The sequence below is a fragment of the Arvicola amphibius genome, chromosome 4 (assembly GCF_903992535.2).
Source record: "Arvicola amphibius chromosome 4, mArvAmp1.2, whole genome shotgun sequence".
In the NCBI taxonomy this organism is placed as follows: Eukaryota; Metazoa; Chordata; class Mammalia; order Rodentia; family Cricetidae; genus Arvicola; species Arvicola amphibius.
Genome location: NC_052050.1, coordinates 112357734 through 112376624, shown reverse-complemented (window position 1 = coordinate 112376624; position 18891 = coordinate 112357734). Strand labels below are relative to the sequence as shown.

The following is an 18891-nucleotide window of genomic DNA, read 5'->3' as shown; positions in this document are numbered from 1 at the left end:
GTGTATAGCCTTGGGTGAGCTAGAATTTACAATGTTGACCAAGATGGCCTTGAACTCACAGTGATCATCCTTAACCTGCTTCCTGTCTTCTAAGATTAGGCATGTATGCCACCCCATCTGGCTAGAATTTGATGATTGTTTTATTGATAATTCTTCAGTATGAATATGCTATTATAGTATGTGTCATGAAAACACATGCAGAAATATTTGGCTTCTATTCATTTGACTATTTTCTACTTAATCATGCTCTGCCTTGAGGCATCTTAAGGGTCTTAAACTCTATGCCATGAAGTGGAGTAAGGTGTTGCCCAGCAAGATGATGCTATTTGATAAATGTGTCCTTAAGCAATGTGGCTGTTGTATGGCAATTTGTAGAGACTTAAGGTGGCTACGACTTCATTAGGTAATATCATCTTAGGTGACTGCTGTTATGTGAAATCTGTTACTTACTGAAATAGTATATATATGCATATACAACTTATATTCATGCAACTACATATGACCACATATACCTTTCTTAAAGTATAATACTTACTAGAAAAGACACACACACACACACACACACACACACACAAACACATACACCTTCAACTGCTTAGCATTTGCCATCTCAAAACAGATCGGTGAAGAGGAACAGAATTCTATCTATCCAGAGCAGCCAATCAACTGACCCAATGTCACAGAGGCTCCCAGCACAACACAAGAACCACCAATTATGCCAATAAACACTTCACATTCAGTCAGAGCCAAAGAAGGAGTTCAAACAACACTGATAGGAGCAAGCCGGCCAGTAACCACTGGAGGTGACTCTGCGGTGCACAGTCCACGTGCTGACAGCTCGACATAGATGAGAAATGCAAGGAATGAGCAAACGGTTACACCCTGTTGTCCCCCACCTCTGCCTCCCCCAGCACATCAATTGAAGGGCATCAATGGAAACATCAGTGGCACAGCAGATATCAAATGCTGATAGTAAATATATATTTATATACATATATATGTATGTATATATATTATCATGGGTTCTGTGGTGACTCATTTCATTGGTAAAATACCAAAGTGTTAAACACCATTGGCGTCTTTTTTAAACTCTAAGCCGAATGCGTTGCATAGTGTATGTACACACACCGTTAGATTTTGTTTAGAGGTACTTTTGACCTCCTTACTAACATTCAAGGACTTTTTTAAGTGTGATAGACAGCAAATATTTAGCTGAAACTATAAATGTAAATTGCAAGAGAAAAAGCTGAGTAAAACAAACACTGCCTAGGTTCACTTTCTGGATTTCAATTTAAACCTGATTTACAATGCTCTTAATACAAATCTATATCTGAGCTCTTTGGAGTGACTTGACAGGATAAGCACATTTTTTTTGTAATAAGCCAGTGAAACAAGCAATCCATTAGGCCAAGATGATTCAAAATCTAATAGTCAATACTTAGCCTTCTTGACTGAAAATGGCAAGAACTAAATAAATAAACAAGTGGTCCCTTCTGGCATTCTCAAAAAGCATATCTTTCTGTGAAATTCATTTCATAGCATTGAGGCTAGAAAGAATTTTTTAAATATTTTTAAATATTTTTTCTCTCAAAGTGATATTATTCAGTAGAAACCTAAAGGAAACAAACCTGTTAAACCTTATTGCTAAGTAGTCCCACTTTCTAAACCTGAAAAGAACATTCTCCACTTGTCAAATTTTGATAATTCCACAATTTATTCCCAATGTTGGAATTATTAGTGCCTTCAAATATCTCCCAGAAAATGAAATCTTGCATCCCCTGGGATCTCTCTGGTCAACTGATCACTGGGCTAGCATTATTCTGAGCTCAAGGTCATGCAGAAGGCTTTCCTAGAGTGTGGAAGGGGAATGGCAACAGAGCCCCTGCTAGCACCATCCCTGTGTCCCCGACACCAGATGGTTCCACCAGGATGTACCATGCCTCATTTTAATGGATATCCATCTGTGTTTTCTAACACTTCTTTAAAATGTTGTGGAAGGCCCTCGTTTAAACCATTTAGTCAAGGGACTAAGGCACTATTAAAACAATAGATAATATTCTAAAATGAGTAACAGTTAATCACTAGTGTTGGATGTGAGTCTCCAATTGAGGTCTTGGAGACCAAGACTACTGCAGGACATTTTCTGTGACTATTAGTTGTGAATTTCACATATACATAAGTCATGATTGCTAAGACACCTTAAAAGTAGGGTTACCACCAGCACAATAATGGAGGATGACTTGGTTTCAACAAAGAAATTATTTTCATATTATATTGCATATTAGATTACATTCATATTAGATTACATTCATATTAGATTGTCTTAGAAAAGTGAGTCATTGTGATGGCAAGAGTTGTTTTTAATATGTATCAGTTTATTTTTTCAAGAAGTCTTTCCTAAGTTCTTACACAGTCTAAATTATATTTAAGAGGAATCCTAAACAAAGACAGTAGGGTTAAATTTGTCCCTCCTTGAACAGACAACACAAAAAGTCCATGAACCATCACAGGAAAAAGCTAGGGAGGTGTGGGAAGAGGAAAGATCTCTATAACAAAGTATAAAATCTCCAGAAAGGAGCCTAGAGACATGGCTTAGTGGTTAAGAGCACTTGCTGCTTCTCCAGAGAACATGGGTTTGATTTTCAGCACCTGCAAGAAGGGCCTCAGCCATTTGTAACTCTATTTTCAGGTTATCTATCACCCTCTATTGGCCTTTCAGACAACAGACAGACATACAGAGCATAGATTAACATGTAGTCAATAGGCAATATACCCATAAACACGCAAACATACACACACACAACGACAACAACAAACTAATGAGGGAAACTGAAAGTGTACAAACAAATGGAAAGTTTCAAGGATATCACTAAAATATATACATTACCCAAACAGATTTACACAATTAAATCAAAATATTAACGTCTTACTTCACTGAAATCAACCTAAAGGGTATTAAAGACGCAAATATAAAATCCCCAAACTGTAATGCTACTAGAAGAATGAAGAAGTCACTTTGTACATTTGATCCAAGCAAAGATCATATTGTCCAAGGATATAAACATGCAGACTACAAAGAAAAAAAGTGATCCTAATGTGTAAGGAAGAAACAACCGAGTGAAGAGATGACTTCCAGAAATGGAGAAATATCCACAAGCTTCATCTAACAAGCAGTTAATGTCTGAAATATTTAAGGAAACCAACAGCAAAAGACGAAAACTATTTAGCTGAATTTTGAATTTTCCAATCACACTGTATGGAGACAAAAGTACCCTATAAACAAGGAATGGGTAGGGAAAAGGGGAACATGAAAAGGAAAGGTAAGGGAGGGAAAGAAAGGGAAGGGGAAGGAAAAGGGGGGAAAGGAAGGGGAAACGGGGAAGATGGAAAGGGGAAAACAAACCTTGGAAAAAAATCTTGGTCTAGGAAAATTCATTCAAGAAAAAATAATGTATCTTTCCCGTACTTACTGCCAGTAACTGCTACTTGAGAAGCAGAAGACCCACTAGCCCTCCGGACAAGAGTCAAAAAAGTGCTCACAGCAAATGAAAAATAGAATTCAAGTATACAAGCATAATGCCTTATCCAGCTGTTTTGCAAACCTTATTTTGGCCATTTCTATGTTGGCTGGCACCAGAGGCAAAAAAGAGAAAAAAAAATATTTTCATGATCTGAGCCATGAAAACTAAGACAGAAGAGACTGGCTAAAGCAGCAGCCCCTGGAAGTGGCTTTCAGATGAGAGCCTGGCACTCTAGAGAGGCGCCAAGTTCAGGGTAAATGTTTGGATATTTCAAGTTGTGATGGAATAAAGTAGATGTGGAATTGAGCAAGTTCTGAAATGCTGTACCTAAGATGATGCCTGTCCAGCCAGAAAATACAACATCAAGAACAACAAAAACAATTGGCGTAGAAATTAGAAATTATAAACTTACAAAAATTTCCCCCAAGATCTAGTGTACATGGAAACTAGGGCCCTGGTCATGAGGAAAAGCAGGAAGAATTCTTTGGGATGCCAAAAGCTGATTTCTTCAGGATGGGACTCGCAGCTGCTTCTCAAAGGGCAAGCTCAACAACCTCTGACTTCACTGACCTTTAAGGAAAAGAACCATCCATTCATGAATTTCAAGGTACAAAACTCCCACAAAGTTTACATGTGTGTAACGGGAGAATGAACTTACTGAGAAACATTGGATTTCATCCGCCAGTCTTCTAAGTTTGTACTCATCATTTAAAATGCAGTTTCGTCAATCTCTATATTTGCATTTGTGTGAACATCCTTAACACTGTCTCAAATATAAAGAAACAAACAGAAGGAAAAGGAGAAGGGGAAAGCAGAGACAAAGGACCGAAGGCTAGAGAGATGGATGGAGAAAGGCAGGGAAGTGGGGAGAGGATTTAGTCCAATCATTTCATTCGTCTCGGATTTCACACATCATTTCTGCACAACTCTGGCAGATAACCATGTAAACTGGATTTTCCCAGACACTTCACAGATGTCAGGTTTCAGGTTCACACTTACTGGAGTCACCCTATGAAAGGAGCCATGGAGACACCTCATCCTCCGCTTTAAGACAAGCTCCCACCGGCTCCCCGTGTTTTTGAAGACATTTTACACTCCAGAGACTGGGAACAACCTCACTGCACACTAAAATGGCAGGTGACCTACCTGTATGATACAATGAAGGGATCAATCAGACATCCCTTCATGTTGCTCTACCTGCAGCTCTCTGCACACACATTCACAGAAGGAAGTAGCCACCTTCCATCCTGACAGACTTCATCTGTGGTACACTAACTGATATGTTTTCATTTATACCAGAAACGTCTCAATCAATTCAACCAAATGACTATAAGCTTCCTGTCTCTCCTATATTATTTCCAGTCTTAAAATCAGAACTCTTATAGGTAAGCAATTGCATTCAACTTCTTGAATTTATTAAGATTGGAGTGATTTTTAACAAATTATGACTGAGAATATTTTTCTCTTGGGTACCATGATTTTTATCTTATTTGAAATATAATTTTACAGAATGAGACTATGAAAGTCTTGTATTAAGAATATACTAGACTCCTAAGAGTGGATCTGGCAATATATCTTTGTGATAAATATTTAAACTATTTATGACCTTGATTTCCAGGACTTACATTTAAAATAAATGAAATTAAATCCTTGGTCACATCACCCACATATGATATGAGAACACTTTCCTCTAAACCAATCAGTATTACAGAAAAGCCTGTGCTCATTTCTGTGGTTTGTGTTTGTTGTTTGTTGGTTTGTATTTCAAAGAAAGCCTCAGAAAGGTAAAAGTTCAGTTGGGATGGGGGTCCAGGGTGACAAAGGCATTTAATGTCATTCAGTCTGTTTTCTTGTCTGTGTGGTGGGAAGATTAACAAACGCCAGCACGCTGGGATGCTGTGACCCCAGCTAGAACCACACACTCAGAAAAGTTTCAAAGCCATACTGGGGCAGTGGTGGCGCATGCCTTTAATCCCAGCACTCCAGAGGCAGAGGCAGGCAGATCTCTGGGAATTCAAGATCAGCCTGTGAAGACCGACGCTTAAAAGAAATCCGAGGCCACGCCCAAGTGGGTGGGTACCTTAAAGGCTATTGGCGGTAGAAATTCCTACAGCAAGTCAGGAAGTCAGGTCTACAAGAGTTAGTTCCAGGACAGGCTCCAAACCAGCACAGAGAAATCCTGTCTCAAAAAAAGAAAGAAAGAAAGAAAGAAAGAAAGAAAGAAAGAAAGAAAGAAAGAAAGAAAGAAAGAAAGAAAGAAAGAAAGAAAGAAAGAAAGAAAGAAAGAGGGAGGGAGGGAGGGAGGGAGGGAGGGAGGGAGGGAGGGAGGGAGGGAGGGAGGGAGGGAAGGAAGGAAGGAAGGAAGGAAGGAAGGAAGGAAGGAAGGAAAGAAAGAAAGAAAGAAAGAAAGAAGAGGAAAAGAAAAAAGTTTCAAAACCGTCAAGCTAGCCGGGCGGCGGTGGCGCACGCCTTTAATCCCAGCACTCGGGAGGCAGAGGCAGGCGGATCTCTGTGAGTTCGAGACCAGCCTGGTCTACAAGAGCTAGTTCCAGGACAGGCTCCAAAGCTACAGAGAAACTCTGTCTCGAAAAACAAAAACAAAAACAAAAAACAAACAAACAAACAAAAAAACCGTCAAGCTGTTTGTCACTGCTATCAACTCACTCCTCAGTGCAAGGACTATCAGAACATCAGGATGTGTGTTCGCAACATCCAGAAAGGACCAGTTCTCCATCCCAGACCAGACCCTGGGACCCACTACAGGGAGAGCAAAGGTGTCCTAGACCTGGAAAGAGCATCTCGTCTTTGTATGGCTGTCTTTCCCAACGGGTCTGTAGCTCTTTTTTTTTATTCCAGCAACGTACTTTTCACCCAATTTCCTTGGGTCATGTTCACGTGGTCATGCTCTCCACGGTTACTTTAACTTTTGTTTGTCTTACACATAAAAGAGACAAATGTTATCACTCTCCAGGTAGAGAAACCAGTTAAAGCCTTTCATCTCCGTATGTTAATGGTGAGAGAGAACACTTGAAAAGAACCTGTTTATACTTCTTTGCCTTCTACACTGGCCAATCTTTCCTTCTCCATATATGCAGACAGACACGTACACCTACAGACACATAGTCATAAATGGGTTTTAAAAAGAACAATAAATAATTCTAAGTTATTATTTTCTGTTTTAATTCCAAAGTTCATATTAAAAAATAATGCTGTAGTGCAGGGGAAATGAGACATCAGTATTACTCAAGCTGTCTCTTTTTCTCTTTTTTTCTGTATTTGTTTGCAAAGAAAAATAAGCACCGGTGCTTAAGGTGAGCTGGAGCACACTGTAGAGACACCTCACCTTGGTAGCTGGTTAATTCACACAAAGGGCATCACAATAGACAATTCTCTAGCGATATTATAGCCTCACCCATACCTAAAGACAAGCAAGAAATGCACACTTTCCAAGTTGTAGCCTCACTACAAACACTCTGCCTACCAAAAGTTACATTGGCATGTAGTTGCTGCTATAGTAGAATTTCCTGGACCAAACCATCAAGTCCCAGAAACACGGGGAAACAGTTTTAACGGTGACGAGAGCTAATTTATTAACACAGCACATAATGAGAACTCTGAGTTCAAGACAGATGTCCCCGGAAAGCACTCTGAGTTTTGAACTAGAATCTGCATAGAATGCTCACAGTGAGAGATCAGACAGCTTGAGAGCATCTGACACTGGAGCCAATGTGTCCTAGGTAAGAACCAAACAGGGAATTTCCAGCGTTTTCCTTCTCTTGAACACAGGTCTCCTTCAGGCTCAAGAAGGTTTAACAAAGGTTTGCTTACCTATGGAAAGGTAGAAAATCCAACCACAGACCTGCCAGTCAGTCTTGGAATCTGGATACGCTTAGGTCTATTTGCTATCTGGACTACCCTTTCTCTGCTCCCTCGTCTGGAAGCCACACCTCTTGACTTGGAACAGACCTTGCCTTCGGTTTCCCAAGGACACTTTGTTACTTTGGCCTGCTAGAGTAACCTTCTCAAAGTTAGTCATGAGTTCCCGATGAACTGAGATTGCCTCAGCCACAATCCAACAGAACCTAGGACAGGGAATCCCCAGACTCTGACTGGTGTTTCAGCAAGTGTTGAGAGCCCTGGGTCCCTGAGCTCACGTGGTCCCTAAGAGCCGCTTGTGAGGGGCTCGCACCACAGACTGGACAGAAGATGCATGGTGGTGCTTGGCAAGTAGAAGAGAAGGGCTAGACCTGGGTGTTCCGGGACCCCTCGGGGAGAGCACTGGGCTTCTGACAGTGCCAGTCCCACTGTTGCCCAGAGACTGTTTCCAGGGAGGAAGACACAGCTTGAATAGCAACTTGGTATAAATTTTTTAGATTTATTTTAAAATTGAAAAAAAATCCCCCCAAAACAAAAACTGAAACATTATCTAGAATTGAGTTCTTCTAAGGTTGCCACAACACCCTTGTAGCCTGAAGCTCACACTTAAAACTCCCGGTAAAACAGATTGAAGGTGTCCGGAGGTAGCGATGCCAACCCCACCCACCTTTTGGAAAACTCTGCCCACTTGGTCTTGAACAGACGCTGGGGAACGGCGTCCTGGAACAGGGGAGGTCTTGTCCCCTCCTGATGCATTGAACCCGCTGCGTGTTGGCATTTAAAACCCACAGAAGCCAGCTGTGTTTATGGCTTGTTTAATTTCACAGTGGTTGGGGGAGGGATCCAAAACTCCGGGACGGGACATTTGCCTTAAACTAGTGCTTGGCATCCGATCCTACTAGCACAGAACTCCGGGGAACTTGGGGCACGCAGGGTGGGGAGGGGAAGAAAAAGGGAGGGGGAGAGAGGACGAGCGGCGGAGGGGCTAGGAAGGGAGAGAAGGAAACAGGTGATCTCTCCACAGCTTCCAGTAGGAGATTCCAGCACCTCGGTCCCCAGCGGCGCGCAGCGGTCCCAACTTAGAGAGTCACTTACCGGCTTTGCATGGGTCCTTGTAATCTATAGGCTCCGTTTTGTCCTCTTCGTTCCCATCAAAAGTGTAATCATAATCGAGGCTAGTGCAGACCCACAGTTCCCAGGAAAAAACAAAACCCAAGACCACTAACCACAGGGGCATCCTCGGGGAGAGCACTTGCAAACCCATCCTCCTCCCCCTGAGGTAAAGGAGGGGACCAGACCCGGAGGGCCTCGTGGATCTACGGGGCTCAAGGGACAGTGCTCTTCTCCCCACTGGGAGGCTCCTCGGAAAAACCTAAGTGTTCAGGTGTCCGGAGACGTGCGGGTGTCTTCGGGACGGTAGAGAGAGCAAGGACTGCCTGGCTCCCCCAGGAGCTGGGGGACTTGGCTGGGGGCCCGCGTGTGGGCGGTGGGCAGGTGAGGAGCTCGGCCCCGGGCAGCCGCAGCCAAGCCGGCTCGGTCCAGGTCGTCCTTCCAGCGGCCGAACTTCCCGCGATTGCGGCCGCGGCGATAGGCGCACCGAGGGCTCAGTTGCCACCCGAGCTCGGGCTCCCGCGCCGCGCCCCCGCCGCTGTCAGGACCCCGTGGCCGAGCGCGAGCTGCAGCCGCCTGCGCCCGCCGCCGCCGCCGCCGCCGCCGCTCGGAGAAGATGAATCCGGTCTGCACATCAGCACTTCTGAACTGAAAGGGGAGACCGAGGAAGGGGGTGGGGGGCAGGCATTTCTACGCCACCAGACCTTAAAAGCCTGCAGAAGCCAGGGAAGCTCCTGGCTGCGGGAGAGTAGAGGGGTGTGAGGACGTGAAGTGCCTCTTTCCCCTCTCCAAGCTGTCTTTTTACTCTCTTCCTAACTTGAAAAAAAAAATCTTCGCAGCATCTAACCCAATCACTCGCATCCTGCTTACTTATTCATACAATCAGGGTCAGGATCCGGGCCACAGCCTCCTCTCTGACTTCGTTTGATAGCCTTATACAAACAAACAGACACGAGCGCGCTGACATTTCCATTTCTATTTTACTAAGATAAAAACTAAAGTATTTCTCATCTGCCCTCCATGAACAGCAATTAATAGATGAGAGACGTGTCAATGCACAGCGCCAGACCGGGGGTGGTGCGAGGGATCGTGACAACTCAGCTACAAATCTCCCCATCCTGCCCCCACCCCACCCCCAGATAAATAGGCAGTGTGTGTTTCTTTGCCTTGCTGCTCAGTAACCTTCCTACAAGAGTGGAAGAGAAGTATCTGACTCCCCTCTGTTTAGGTAAGAAAAGAGAGTTCTGTTTAAAGTCAGTCTCCTGATCAACAAAGTTTTACTAAGAACTGGAAAAAATAATTTAAAAAAAAAAAATCGAGTTCCAGATCGCACCAGCAGGAAACGCTAAGCCCTAGCTGATGGGCTGGTGCGAGGGCTCACGTGGGCGCAGGAAGGGAAGTTGGAAGTAATACTCGCCACGCAAATTTTCTGGCAGTTCTGGCGCCCATGTCCAGCTCCTCCCAGTACCCTTAGGCTTCACTTGTTTGACTTCCTCCTCAGAACAGGGCAAGAGCCGGCAGCAGTATCGCAGAGGTAAACTACACGTCAGCCATCAGCCTAGCAGACTCAAGACAAACACAGGTTGTGGGAAATTGGGGAAGGGGGGGGGAGGCAGAGGAAATCTCTGCAAAAACCCCTGGTGTGAGCAATTCCGAGGTTTCCCCACATCTGTAAGTAGTTTCCAAAATAGGTGAGACGACTTCCCCCCACCCCCAAGCTTCCGGGGGCCTGGCAAGTGGAGCTTTCCTTTTATAACAAGAACCTTTACTGTCCTTTTAGCTGGGACTTACAGTCTTCCGTGGCCTTTGTATCTTTATTTGAGGAATCTGCTCCTGTTCCAAGTTGCCATTGTAAGGCTCCAGGAGCCCCCCACTCCACACACAACACACACACACAACACAACACACAACACAACACAACACAACACGCCCCTTAGGAAAGGGAGAGACAGGCTTTGGTTTGGAGATGTGGTGAATTTTAGGCTCACTGCACAAGAGCAAGCAGATAATCTTGAAGACTTCCCACTTGAAGTAAAAAGATGGGGGACCCGGAGCTTAGGAAAGTGAAGGCTTCCTGTTGGGAAACCCGGAGTTTCTCAAAGATCACTACAGTGGTGGCCTCTTTTCTTAAACATCGACTAACCCCGTCATAGGGAGCAGACTGCAGGTTTTAAAAAAAGTTTGATTACAGAGGTGAACACACTGCTTTTGAGATTTCTTGCTGAGTCATGCTCAATATCTTTTAACCCAACCAGAAAAGCTGTGTGTATAATTAATGCCGGTGTTGCTCCTGCAGGGCTAAAGAAAAAGGGCATCCTATATATCCCATCTTAGAACCAGAAATGCAAAACTTTTTTAGAAAACCCTTGCTTTTGAACTGCTGGCTGTGTCCGAATTTCCTACCCTGGACACATGAAATGCCTAGAAGTATTTGTCACATACTGGTTTCTCAGAGTCTGTACCTAGAGTGCACATCCTTGGCAAGAATAAGCATGTTTCGTCATTTATTGGGAGAGAAAATGGTACCATATGAGGGCATCTGCCTTTTTATTAATAGACAGTGATGTCTGTTACATCTTCCGCACAGATCTGTCACTGTCCCGTTTAAAATCTTTATACATTTGGACTAAGGCTGTAAGTCAGGTGGTAGAGTGCTTGCTTAGCATGCACAACCCCCTGGGCCAGATCCTCATTATCCCAGAAAACAAATGTAAACCTAGTGGAGGACCAGGAGTTCAAGGTCATCCTTAATGGCATAAGGCATTTAAGGCCAGCCTGCAACATAAGAGACCCTGCTTCAAAAAACTGAAATAACATAATAAATAAAAATATAATGTACTTATAGTCCAGAGAATTGGTAGTTAGCATATTAGAGCATCAGATCTTAGTATAGAAATGTATATTTATGGCTAAAATGGTTTCAGGGAGTATTTGATGTGACACAGTATCCTTGGGTGCCTCGTATCCTAATGAGCTTTGATTTTAATTTTTTATTTATTTGTTTGTTTGTTTGTTTATTGTGTGTGTGTAGATAGGTAAGAGGATAACTTTCAGGAGTGTGTGTCCGTGTGTGTGTGTGTGTGTGTGTGTGTGTGTGTGTGTGTGTGTGGACAACTCTCAGGAGTCCTTTCTTGCCTTTCAGGTTCTGGCTGTCCACTAAGTAGACAGAGTCGCCTCAATCTCCTGAGCTGCTGCTTCAGCTGCCCCGCAAGGTTCTGCAAATTCCCAGGTCTCTGCCTCCTACCTTGCTCCAGGAAGGCTGAATTACAGATGTGCTCCAGGAAGGCTGAGTTACAGATGTGTGTCAGCATCCAGCTTTTTATGTGGGTTTGGAGGATTGAACTCAGGCCGTCAGACTTCCATGGGAAATACTTCTATCAACCGGATCATCTGCTCAGTTTTGAGGTTTTAAATCTTTGACTTAGCTCTATTTGTAACAAATCAACTAGGTCTAAACATTGTTTATTTAAATGGATGAAAGCAGATTTTTGTCCCTATCATGTAAAGCGATCAATTTAAAAGAATAGGACTGTGATTGAGGAGCTGAATCTGAGAAACTCAATCTATGGATTGTGAAATATCTGAATTCAGTCTCTTCAGGAAGATGAAAAGGAGAAATCGATTTTTCAGGAAAGCTTGTTGAGTGCCCTTGACTACCACCGTGGTACATGCAACAATACCTAGCCCCTTGCAATAGTAAAAGTGACCCCCCCCCCAAAAAAAAGAGGCAAACTCCATAGCAAACTGTCATATTTGTTTTGCTATTTTAGTAGTTAAAACTAAAACCAGTATATAGAGAATGACAACTAGTTGTGTTTGTTTTATAACCTAGTCAGTCAAAAGCTAAATGTGACTATTTATGATATTAAGTAACATGTGACTACATTGCCATCATGTGTCTTATAAAAAGTAACCCACAAAATAATCATCTCATTTAAAATAAGGAAATGGAGCTGGGTGGTGGTGGCACACACCTTTAATCCCAGCACTCGGGAGGCAGAGGCAGGCGGATCTCTGTGAGTTCGAGGCCAGCCTGGTCTACAAGTGCTAGGTCCAGGACAGGCTCTAAAAAAGCTGCAGAGAAACCCTGGGGTATAGGAAGGGTGGATATGGGAGCAGGGAAGCATATATCTTAATTTAAGGAGCCACCTGAGGGTTGTCAAGAGACTTGACCCTAGAGGGGTTCCCAGGTTTCCAGGGAGACGCCCCCAGTTAGTTCCTTGGGCAGCTGAGGAGAGGGAGCCTGAAAAGGCCAGTTCCTATAGCCATACTGATGAATTTCTTGCATATCACCATAGAACCTCCACCTGACGATAGATGAAGAAAATGACAGAGCCCCACATTGGAGCACCGGACTGAGCTCCCAAGGTCCTGATGAGGAGCAGAAGGAGAGAGAACATGAGAAAGAAAGTCAGGACCGTGAGGGAACCTCCATCTGGCGATAGATGGGGAAAATGACTGAGCCCCATATTGGAGCACTGGACTGAGCTCCCAAGGTCCTGATGAGGAGCAGAAGGAGCGAGAACATGAGGGAGAAAGTCAGGAATGTGAGGGGTGCGTTCACTCATGGAGACGGTGGGACAGAACTAATGGGAGATCACCAACTCCAGTTGGAATGGGACTGATGGATCATGCGACCAAACCCATCTCTCTGAATGTGGCCAACAGCGGGGGCTGACTGAGAAGCAAAGGACAATGGCGCTGGGTTCTGATTCTTCTGCATGGACGGGCTCTGTGGGAGCCTTCTCAGCTTGGTCGATCACCTTCCTGGACCTGGGGGGAGTTGGGAGGACCTTGGTCTTAGCATAGAGTAGGGAACCCTGAGGGCTCCTTGGCCTTGAGAGGGAGGGAGGGGAGGTAGGGGTGGAGGGGAGGGGAGGGAAGGGGGAGGAGGAGGGGAGGGAAGGGGGAGGAGGAGGGGAGGGAGGGGGGAGGAGGAGGGAAGGAGATGGAAATTTTTAAATATAAAAAAATAAACCATGAGAAAAAAAAATTAAAAAAAAAGAAAAACCAAAAAAAAAAAGAAAAAAAAATAAGGAAATGGAACATATAATTCCTGCAAAATGCATGATGTCTAGGAAACTTGATGGACAATTTTTTTCAACCCTTATTATGGAATGAAATGTGAGCTTCCTTCCCACTCTCTCCTCTGAATTAAAACCCATTAAACTAGGGAGTTCCCATAAAGACAGATTACTAGGAAGCTGTCATGGCTGTGGATCAAACACAGCCAATATTGGCAATTTTATGTTACTTCAAATTTAAGAAAAATAATGTTTTTGTGTTAATAGTTCTTCTGGATGAAACTGTATATACTTCGGTCAAGTACCTTTCTATGAGAAGAAAATTCTTTGAACCTCCATGGAATGTAACATTTTCTTTCCTAATTCTTTCCTAAAAAAAAAAACCTGTAAACCATTACTTCAAAAAAGTATTTGTTTTCATTTTGTGTGTTCAGTGTTTTTCTTGAAGGTATATCTGTGTGTCATACTACATTTGTCTTTTTGGATTTGGAATTTTTTTCTAGTTCCATTGATTTACCTGTGAATTTTATGTTTTTAGTTTTTAATGACTGAGTACGCCATTGTATAAATGTACCACATTTTCTTTATCCATTCTTCTGTTTGGGTAAATACTCCATGAACGCATTCAAGCAAGTGTCTCCAGTAGGATGAAGAATCCTTTTGGTATATGCTCAAGAGTGATATAGGCAGAGCTGAGGTAGATCCCTGTTTCCATCTTCCTGAGGGACCACATTAATTTCCATAGTACCTATACAAGTTTTCCCTGCGACCAGCAATGAAGGACTGTTCCACATCATCACCAACAAGAGCTGTCACTGATGTTATTAATATTTGCCGTTCTGATGGGTATAAGATGAAATTGATGAAATTTCAAGGTAATTTTTGACTTACATTTTCCTGATTGCATTCGTTTTACCAAGCAATTTGAGGTTTCTCTATTGAGAATTATGTTTAAATCTGTGCCCCTTTTTTTATTGGGTAATTTGTTTTTATTATATGCATCTATTTTTAATACTGGTTTTAACAAAGACCTTTAAGCTGAGAGGTCTTTTTAGACATTCCTTGGGAGTTTGTGGTTTTGCCCTTTCTCGCTACCTTACTGTGGGAGACTAGTATGACTTGTGCTTCTGACTCTGTTTCATTTTGTTTATTTCAACAAATAAAATACAGACAGTGAACTTCCCAATACTTTATACATAGCTCCAATGCAATAAGAATTCAATAAAATTGTTTCATCCTTTTAAGAGACCAAAAGGCACAAATTGCATTGGACCAGTTATATGTCAATCATTTGCCAAAATTTTTATGGTCTTATTTTGAAGATGGAGAATAATCATTAGAGGAACAAGCAATTGTTGAACATATTCCTTCCACCTATAAGCACTAACCTTCTGCTGGCTCCTCCAGTTGCCATATATTGGGCTCTGAATTTCTGTTATAAACACTGATGGCTGAAGAATATGTCTGGCAATGTCAACAGCCATTGGCCAACACTGAGGCTCATGTTTCCTTTAAACCTCAATATGGCATATTGCCTCGTGCCATATATTTTTTTAGATGGAAATTCCTCTATTCTGCCTTATATTTAAATCCTTATATTTGTCTCATAAAGAATAGGAGTCACATCATTTCAGGTGACAGTTCCACAAGATATTCTGCACATACTAGATAAAAATCAAATTTGTTTTCACTGATAAACATAAAAAAAATGTACCTGGAGGCCTCAGAAACCAGGATATAGCTAGATTTTAACATAAAAATCTGCATATTTAGATTAAAATATAGTCTGGAATTAGAAAGCTTGCTTAAGCCCTTATTACCTTGCTGGATGTTTAACACTTATTTTTCTTATTTCATTCCTACCACCATTAAAATAAAAATGCTCAATCATGAGTTAATCAGATTTCCATCACTCTTTTAAAATTACATGAGACAGTAAAATAGTAAAGATAAAAAAGTTGCTTGGGCTCACAGCTTTGGAAATTTCAGTCTTTGATTGGTTAGGCTTGTTATTTTGAAGCTAATGGTGATGGCATATGACACAAAACAAGGGAATTTACTCAGCCAAAAGCTGAGGAATCGAGACAGAGAGAGCTGAAGATCCCAGCATTCCTCTCTTTTTCAAGGGCATGCCACCAGTGTACAAATACCCCCTATGTTTCAGCATCTCCCACCAGCGCCTTATTGGGCAAATTTAGCAATAGACCTTTATAAGACATTTAAGATCAATAGTAACACATGGCCACTGGGAAATGCAAATGAAGTAAGCAGTCAAGTCACTCCATGCAGAGTCAGCACGTCAGAGCACAGCGGCTATGAGGTTATCATTTATTTTCCTATTCGCAAATGATGCCTCTTCACAAGGGCACCAATAATCAATACAGACTCCAAAGGCAAATTTCTAATCAGCACTTATGAACCAATTGTCAAAAGCAAGTTTTTATTTTTCAGATAAAAAGGAATACTAAGTGAAGGTTGAAATCTAAGAATGCTTAAAGGCATAATAGATTCATTCATTCATTTCAGAATACAATCCCCCTGTCTATTTCCTGCTCAGAGATAACGAATGTCCAAATAATAGTAATTCTATGGTTATTTTATTGATTTACTTTTCCAAAGCAAATCTCTGACAGCTTGGATTTCTCAAATCAAACAACTTGCAATAGTTAGTAAATAAATACAAGTGTCTTGAAAGGAAGGCTCGTTTAGAAACTAGCATTGTTTACTAGCCTCCTGAATAAGCCGTTGCATAATTGTTTGCTATGTATTTACAATTTGTGACTTCGTTTTTTATGATGCATTGTAAAACCACTGTGTTATTTTATAACTGATTTAACTCTATTCATTATGCACAGCTGCACTTGGGCACTCGTTTCTGTATTTCTCAACTCTCCATTATGTTCCTGGCTTAGTTCTGGGTCCCAGCCAGATTTATTTTGTAAACTGCTCTAGGCTTTTAGGTGGCAATAAATAATGACCTTGGCCTTCATCTTCAGGCACTGTAACTCATAGGGGGGGGGTGGCTTTTCCAACCAATAACACGCCAATTTTGCACTATAAAACCAAGCCAATACAGAATGTCTAAAGTGTGTTTGCTTATAGAACTATTGCTTTTCATCTTCAGAGCACTTTGACATTCATTTCAGGTCCCTAGAATGGATAAATCGTGTTTATTCTCAAGCAACACTAGCTCTGAAACCCAGAGACGATAGAGCATCCTCAGCGCAGAGGGGATGATTTTTTTCACGCTTTATTTCTCCCTCGCCATTCAAAAAGGTTTCATTCAGATTTACTCTGTTTGACAATCCAAGATGGAAACAAAGCCTTGTAAACCGCGCGGAGCACATTGGGAGAGCAATCCACTGACGTCACAGTAGTTCTGTCTCCAGAGGCAGTAGATAGAGCTCCAGTCACCTACCCAGACTGCTTCACCAGCAAGCACAAGAGAGCAAAGCTGTCAAGAGCTAATTACTCAGCCAAGGTTTTGATCCTCAATTATCTTGCTATTTCAGATGGGCGTGGTGGTTTGAATTTTTCTGCTAGGGAGAAAATGCTGATATTTCTGGACAGTTTTCATAGTTTTCTAGTTTACTTTGCATATATTCAGTAAAAAGTTATAACTAGTTCTTTCTAATCACTAATACTCCTACGAAGTGCCATCGTTTGGGGCGCTAAGCCCATTGTCTTATGGTTAAAATGCTGGTGGGAACAATGGCAGAGAGTTGCGACCCCCATCCCTCTCCCTCTCTCTCTCTCTCCCTCTCCCTCTCCCCCTTCTCTCTCTCTCTCTCTCTCTCTCTCTCTCTCTCTCTCTCTCTCTCTCTCTCTCTCTCTCTCAGCTCTCTCTCATCTTCAATCTTCAGAAGGATTTTAAAAAGTCTACTCTCTCATTTTTCAACTTTTAGATTAAAAGGAATTCAATCCTGTTACTAGAACAATTTGTAAGTACATCTCCCTTTGAAAACTGAAACACTTTCTTCGTTTGTAGCAACAATTGCTATGGGGAATGGGAATTGTCATGCATTTGGCTTTAACGTTAATGCAAGGTTTATGGCTTTCTCTGAAAATGGTTAGACCACATGCAGAGAAACTGAAACTGTGTGCTCTTAATTACTAGTAAAACAGGAAAGCAATTAGTAGTGCAATTAATTCAGTATGTACAGGGAGAGTTTATTAGTCATTGTTATTCCCATGCCCTTATGCATAGATGCCTCAGTTCTCAGGACATACCTTAAAGGAAAAATTAAATGGGCATGAAACAAAAAGTTATGCGTGAAATAGAGAACATACGTGCCAATCATGCCAATTATTGATTTTAACTGTCCCAAAGCTCAGTGGATCAGTTTTAAATTGTGGTTTCCTTAACCTGTGCATTGCCTCATTCTTAAATCAAGATATTGCTTTGGTTTCACACTTGAATGTTTCGGATATGTAAATTTTTCCAAATAAAGAACCTCAAGGTAACTAATATGAAGATAAATTTAATCTATCTAGATAGAACTTATAGTGAAACTAGTTGTAGTTTCTTTCAAATATCAACTAACATGGGCCCTATGATGCCTAATGTTTGCATGTATAAGATTCCCTGTGACTTGTGAATTTTTATCAAAGGCAATCTAAGGTCTTCTCAATTTTTGTAAATGTATTTTTCCATGAGGTTAATTTTATCACGATGTTGTTACTCATTTCAAGGTAAATTCACAAGAGGATTTAAAAACTTTTGAAATTCTCCAGAAGGTTCACTATGGGCACACTGGTATAATTTCATGAGAGGGATTTTTTGGTGTTCTCAGAATTAGTTTGTTTTCTTAATCATCTACTTAGTACAAGCAAGGAATAACTTTGTAAATTCCACTTTGGACTTTGAACACTGGAACACCTTTAGAAATAGCTTGAAGATGGAATTCAAGGAGTAAGATGAAAAAAAAAATACTAACACACACAGAGAGAACACAGATGCTGTTGAGGAGAGTAGATTACTATCGAATTTTCTAGTCAAATGGAAAAACTCTTCCATATGGATTTTGCATGCATTGAACTCCTACAGGGTTGATTGTGATGTTCATCAACTGCGTCTAACCCTCCTGAAAATAAAGACAACATGATCAAAATGGAAGCACTTAGCATCAAGTGTAAGGAAATCTCTGCTCAGGAGATTAGACTTCCTCAGAGCCTGCTTCTCTTTCTCTCTAAAGTCTTTACAAACAGCAACTCCCTGAAAAACTCTCTCTCTCTCTCTCTCTCTCTCTCTCTCTCTCTCTCTCTCTCTCTCTCTCTCTCTCTCTCTCTCTCTCTCTCTCTCGTCTCTCTGTGTATCTGTCTGTTTGTCTCCAGACATACCATGCTGAAGTTCCCCTGTC

The 18891-nt window shown here is 41.8% G+C and overlaps 1 protein-coding gene across 1 annotated transcript in view; it reads right to left on the bottom strand.

Moving 5' to 3' along the window:
- Nucleotides 1-8661, bottom strand: part of Tll1 (tolloid like 1) — a 174534-nt gene extending 165873 nt beyond the window's left edge. Inside the window, 1 exon segment of the mRNA XM_038327756.1 lies at nt 8493-8661. Within this exon segment, the coding sequence (XP_038183684.1) occupies nt 8493-8661 (169 nt within the window).
- Nucleotides 8662-18891: the final 10230 nt, after the last annotated feature.